We start from the raw sequence: 6,397 nt of genomic DNA on the forward strand, positions 1-6,397 counted from the left end.
ACTTTCACAGCATCATCTTTAGGATTTGAAAGAGCTCAACTGGAATTCCATCACCTCCACTAGCGTTGTTCGTAGTGATGCTTTCTAAGGCCCACTTGACTTCACATTCCAGGATGTCTGGCTCTAATCACACCTTCGTAATTATCTTGGTCATGAAGATCTTTTTCGTACAGTTCTTCTGTGTATTCTTGCCACCTCTTCTTAATATCTTCTGCATCTGTTAGGTCCATACCATTTCTGTCCCTTATCGAGCCCAAATTTGCATGAAATGTTCCCTTGGTATCTCTAATTTTCTTGAGATCTCTAGTCTTTCCCATTCTGTTGTTTTCCTCTATTTCTTGGCATTGATCGCTGAAGAAGGCTTTCTTATCTCTCCTTGCTGTTCTTTGGAACTCTGCATTCAGATGCTTATATCTTTCCTTTACTCCTTTGCTTTTCGCTTCTCTTCTTTTCACAGCTATTTGTAAGGCCTCCCCAGACAGCCATTTTGATTTTTTGCATTTGTTTTCCATGGGGATGGTCTTGATCCCTGTCTCCTGTACAATGTCAGGCACCTCCGTCCATAGTTCATCAGACAGTCTATCAGATCTAGTCCCTTAAATCTATTTCTCACTTCCGCTGTACACCTATTTGGATAATATTTACAACGGACTGCCTTATTATGGTTATGCTTCATTTTCCCGCCTGAAGTTAGTAGCTGCCTTGTTTTGCTTAACTTTGTGGCTCTAATTTTCTTTGTATCTACTAATAGCCTCTCAGAATGATTTTCCTCAAGATTACTCTCATCAGGGAATGCATCCGTTTTAGCAGGTTTCTCAGAAACTTTGCTCCTGGACACCTCTGTTCTGTCGGGACAGCTTGTTCCCAGGCCTGCAGCCGTGTTATCCCGGGACCTCCCTCTGCTCTGGTCCTGAGAATTCCCTTTGCTTTTCTGTGATTTGCATTCTCTGTGTCTAGGATCCGCATCGTCTTCTCTTTTGGTTTGCTCCGTTGGGGTTTTTTTTTTTTTTTTTCTCTCCATTGTTTTGATGGAGCACATTCTCCAGGAGTTTTCTCAGGTTTGAAACGTGCAGTGTCCAGGGGCGTGGTGATGACGGTCCGCTGGGTGGCGCTGTGCCCCCTGGACCGGGGCCTTCTGCTCCTGGTGCGTGGCAGTCGCCTCTTCCTCCTGTTTTCTGTACTCCTCCTTCACCTTGCTGGAGGATTTTGAGCTTAGGCAGGCAGTTGGTGGTGGGGCCCTCGTATGTGTCACACTGGCAGGTGGCAGCACTGTGACTTGGACCCGGATCTGCTGGTTCGAATCCGGTGCCCTTTCGCTGAGCGCGGATCCTCACTCCTCCCACTGTGGCCAGAACCGTGCTCCCTGGCCTCAGCTGGCCTCACTCGCAGCCTCGCCTCTCCTCCTGGTCCTCCCTAGCCAGCCCCATTGTTGGTGTCTGTCTCTGGAACACCTTTGCTTAGACTCTGTCAAGCATCTGGTCTCCTAGAGGACCCCAGGGTCTGTGTGGTGACCTGGACATTTTATACCTTTCTGGGTAACAAGGCTACTTGGAGGCAGGGAACATGGTTTGTAAGGATCGCTGTCCCCTTGCTTTGCCTGTTGCACACTCACTCTGCTCATACCCCATCCCCCTTTAAAAAAAAATTAGCTATAGTTGATCCAAAATGTTTTATTACTGTCAATGTATACAGCTTCAGATTATTTTTCATTATAGGCTATTACAAGATGCTGGATGTAGTTCCTTGTGCTATACAGCAAATCCTTGTTTATCTATTTTATACATAGTGATGTGTATCTATTAATCCCAGACTCCTAATTTATCCCTCCCCCTTGCTTGTGCCCCCTTTGAATTGGCAGGAAGTCAGCGAAGTCTCTACAACATGTCTACTAGCCTTTACCTGGAAGAATTCAGGCCTGAATCCTGCAGGTGAAGGAGCAGAGATCATGGGAGAGAGTCAGGCTCTTCTGAAGTGCACTGTAACTCTGTAGGTAAGAGCGTGTTGAGATGGCGAACAGGGCAGGAGGGCCGTCTGCTTTGCAGGCTGTCTCTGGGAGGACTTGCCAGGCTTGCTTTAAGATAGTGGCTTCCTCCTTCCCCAGTCCCTTCTGTCCCTCTTTCAATCCCCACCTATTGCAGTGCCTCTCTTGGGATATTTCCCAGGCTAAGTGGAAGCAAGATGGCAGTTCATGGCAGGAGTCTTGCATAAATAAAAATCCACAGATAACTCCCAAGAAGCCTGGCTGTAGCCATCAGTTTCAATCTTTCTTACCCACCAAACCTTTCCCAGAGCTCCTGCATGGAGCAAGACTGAATGATCCGTGTCTTTCTTCTTTTCATCCCCTCTGCTCCCTCCTTCTGCTCCTGAATGAGGTACAAATTAGCAATGAAATGACCCAAGTAAGGCCATTAAATATTGTGTGAGAAGATGGAAAAGCAAGAGGCTTCAGTCATCCATAATTAAATAATCAGACTCACAGCCCATGGAAGGTGACTGTTTACTCATTCATTAATTTACTCAGTATCTTTTATTCATCTAATAAAGCTCTAGACTCTGGCATTATAAAAGCCCAGTGTCTTTCAATTTGAGGTATTTAAAGTGTATTTAAAGCAAACTGACCTTTGGTGAGTTGTAATTATCCTGCGGTCGTGAATCTTTTATTGGTTTTGCCGATTCCATATGGGGTCCCCTGGGTTCACGGTTTGGGCCGAGGGACAGGCAGCTGCTGGGAGCCATAGCCCCATAAATGTTTGTTGTTGACGACACTGGTGCTTGATCAATAAAGCTAATACTGCCATTGTCATCAGGGAATAAATCTGTACTCATGTGTGTGAGAGTTTCCCCCTGAATGTGCTTCTGAGAGTGCTCAATCAGATTTTTTATGGTTTGCAAGAGCTGGCCCTGATGAAAAAGGCCTTGGCAATTTATTGCTGGAGAGAAGTTGAGCAGAAAACAAGAAGTCACTGAGCTAGTCCAGTGTCCTACCCCTCAATATCCCGAAGTTGCTGGGAACCCTGGACCCCAGCTCAGGGCTCCCCAGCTGTGCCTCGTGGGTCTTTGGTGCCCAGCTCAAATCTTATCTCTCTGGGTGGAGGAGCAGGTGCACGTGGGTATGGAAAGTTGGAACTGGAGCCTGTGGGACTCCAAGAATGGTCATGAGCAAGTATGTAAGAGGACAAAGCAGGAAAGGATAGAGGCGTGGGGTGAGGCTGCATGGGGAGTCAATAGGCCCTGGTCCTGCCGCCATACACGGTGTGTGGATAGACCTGAACTGTGAGCCAGGCAACCACCGAGGCCTGGGGCCTGGGGCTCAGGACCCTCTTCCAGCGCCTTATATCTGGAGATGGCTAAGCCTGTATTCCCACTCTGGCTCCTCTGTGGGGCCCAGACAGAAGGTGGCTGAGGGCCAGGCCTTGGGACTCCTGCTGACTCATCTCTGTTGGCTCATGGACTGGGAGCTGCTGCCCTGGGAGGGCCTTACAGCCCTGAGAACATCTCTTAACAAATCCTGTCACCTCCAGGGCAGCACTGGTGCCTCTGGGACCAACTGGGGAATGTGAGGTTTCGTCTCTCCAGCTTATCACAAGCTTTTCATGAACATGAACATGCCCCAAGTCCACAACATGCCCCAGCATGTACCCAGTGTGCAGTAGGGGCTCGATAAATGCTGTATGAATTGAGCAGTAGCTGACTGTCCCTGAATGGGCAGGGGACAGTGCTGGGAACAGCAGCCAAGACTAAGCTGCTCAGAAGGATGGACCTCTGTGGCAGAGGCCTTCTCCCAAAGAGGGAATGATGGAGGGGTGATAATAATAGTAGTAGTAGGGACTTCCCTGGTGGTCCAGCGTTTGAGAATCCTTCTGCCAAGGCAGAGGACACTGGTTCGATCCCTGGTCTGGGAAGATTCCACGTGTGTAAGCCCATGCAGTGGGCTTCAGAGCAGTGCCCCGAGAGCCCATGCTCCACAGCAGGAGAAGCCAGTGCAAAGGGAAGCCCGCATACAGCAAGGAAGATACAAAAGAAATAGACATTTTTTAAAAACAACAAAAATAATAGTAGTAATAGTTGTTGTTCAGTTGCTCAGTCACGTCTAGCTCTTTGCGATCCCATAGACTCAGCACACCAGGCTTCCCTGTCCTTCACAGAAGCAGCAGTTAGAACCAGACATGGAACAATGGACTGGCTCAAAAGTGGGAATGGAGTATTTTCAAGGCTGTATGTTGTCACCCTGGTTATTTAACGTATATGCAGAATACATCATGCAAAATACTGGCTGGGCTGGATGACTCGCAAGCTGGAATCAAGACTGCTAGAAGAAATATCAGTAACCACAGATATGCAGATGATACCACTTTAATGGCAGAAAGCAAAGAAGAGCTAAAGTAGTAATGGTAATGATGGCAAACACTTATAACCGGGCACTGGACGAGGTAGAACATCTTTGTACATTATTTACTTAATTCTCACAACAACCCTATGAGGCAGGCATTCTTTTTTTTCACTTAAAAAAAAATCTAATAGTTTTGACTGCACTGGGTCTTCCGTGCTGCATGAAGACTTTCTGTATGTGTGGTGAGTGGGCTTCTCGCTGCAGTAGCATCTCCTGTTGTGGAGCAGGGGCTCCAGACACACGGCTTCAGTAGCTGTGGCCTGTGGGCTCTCGCGCGTGGGTTTTAGTAGCTGTGGCACATGGGCTTATGTGCATGTGGAATCTTCCCAGAGCAGGGATCGAACCTGTGTCCCCTGCATTGGTAGGTGATTCTTAGCCACTGGACCGCCAGGGAAGACTGAGGCAGGCATTCTTATTATCCCCATTTTACCGATGAGGACGTGGAGGCACCTGGCTTCCTGCTGTGCTTTCCTCAGGTCCCAGTTTGATTCTCTTCCTCTGGGGGAGGCTGTAGCACTTTACCTCCCTCTCACGGCATATCTCACTCCTCTTGGCTATTTGCTTCCCTAGGACAGTGAGCTCCGTCACGTCAGGGCTATGCCTGCCTTCCTCGTAGGGAACCCCTGGTACTTGGCACAAAGGTGGAATGGAGTAGACACTCAAGGAATGTTTTTGAATGAATGAACGGACACGTTCTGAGAGCATCACTTGCTGTCCATGAAGAAGTCCGTCAATCAGTCTGCAGAGAGGGGGGCTCTATCCTCTGGGTCTCCCTGCAATGCCCACTGAGCAGAGGGGTGTCCCAGAAACCAGCCCCTCTGTTTAACATCTGTTTATTGTTGTGCTAAGTCATGTCTGACTCTTTGTGACCCCACGAACTACAGCATGCCAGACTTTCCTGTCCTTCACTATCTCCCTGAGTTTGCTCAAATTCATGTCCATTGAGTCAGTGATGCCATCCAACCATCTCGTCTTCTGTCACCCCCTTCTCCTCTTGCCCTTAGTCTTTCCCAGCATCAGGGTCTTTTCCAATGAGTTGGCTCTTTGCATCAAGTGGCCAAAGTATTGGAACTTCAGCTTCAGCATCAGTCCTTCCAATGAATATTCAGGGTTAATTTATTTTAAGATTGACTGGTTTGATCTTCTTGCTGTCCGAAGGACTCTCAAGAGTCTTCTCCAGCACCGCAATTCGAAAGTATACATTCTTTGGTGCTCAGCCTTCTTTATGGTCCAAATCTCATATCCATACATGACTACTGGGGAAACCATAGCTTTGACTATATGGACCTTTGTTGGCAAAGTGATATCTCTGCTTTTTAATACACTATCTAGATTTACCATAGCTTTCCTTCCAAGGAGCAAGCATCTTTTAATTTCATCACTGTAGTCACCATCTGCAGTGATTTTGTAGCCCAAGAAAATAAAATCTGCCACTGTTTACACTTTTCCCCATCTATTGTGTTTGTTGAGCACCTACTATGTGTCCTATACTAAGTGGCAGAGAAGAGGCCCATGACCTCAAGGAGTTTCCAGTTTCTCTTGCCAGGAAATCCCTTCATTTGAATTTCTCCTAAAGCTGTCCTGTATTTTTGCTCAGTGGCTCCTGCTTTGCCCTCTAGAAGTTCTGGGAAGGGGGAAATAGGTATCTTGCTCAGCAGCCTTTTCCATTTCAGAGAGCCCTGCCACACCCCGCATCCCTCAGACAAACTAACCGAGATAATTCAATTATGCATGTTAATGCTGGGATCTATCATTCCCTCTGTTTGTGGACGTGTGCGTTTTTGCTAATTCTGAAGAGTACCAGTTTTCTGCTCAGCCTGGGGTGGGCTGAGGGTGCCGCCCTGGTGCTGGTATCTTTTCCATGTATTGTCTCACAGTTCTCCTGCCCCTCCCTGCCTTTTACCTGATTTAATTTTCACTCCTTTTTCAGTGGCTCCTTGAGAAACTCTTCTACACCTCTTCCCTCTGACCTATGGGTCTTTCCACCATCTTCCAAGCTCTTCTCCC

At 47.7% G+C, this 6,397-nt stretch overlaps 1 protein-coding gene across 1 annotated transcript in view; it reads left to right on the top strand.

Moving 5' to 3' along the window:
• LOC121816658 (putative HTLV-1-related endogenous sequence) overlaps positions 1-1,986 on the top strand; it is a 69,405-nt gene extending 67,419 nt beyond the window's left edge. Inside the window, exon 4 of the mRNA XM_042232819.1 lies at positions 1,859-1,986. Coding sequence (XP_042088753.1) covers positions 1,859-1,892 — 34 coding nt within the window. The 3' untranslated portion in view covers positions 1,893-1,986. The remainder of the gene's footprint in view (positions 1-1,858) is intronic.
• Positions 1,987-6,397: the final 4,411 nt, after the last annotated feature.

Source organism: Ovis aries, chromosome 15 (genome assembly GCF_016772045.2).
Source record: "Ovis aries strain OAR_USU_Benz2616 breed Rambouillet chromosome 15, ARS-UI_Ramb_v3.0, whole genome shotgun sequence".
Lineage (NCBI taxonomy): Eukaryota > Metazoa > Chordata > Mammalia > Artiodactyla > Bovidae > Ovis > Ovis aries.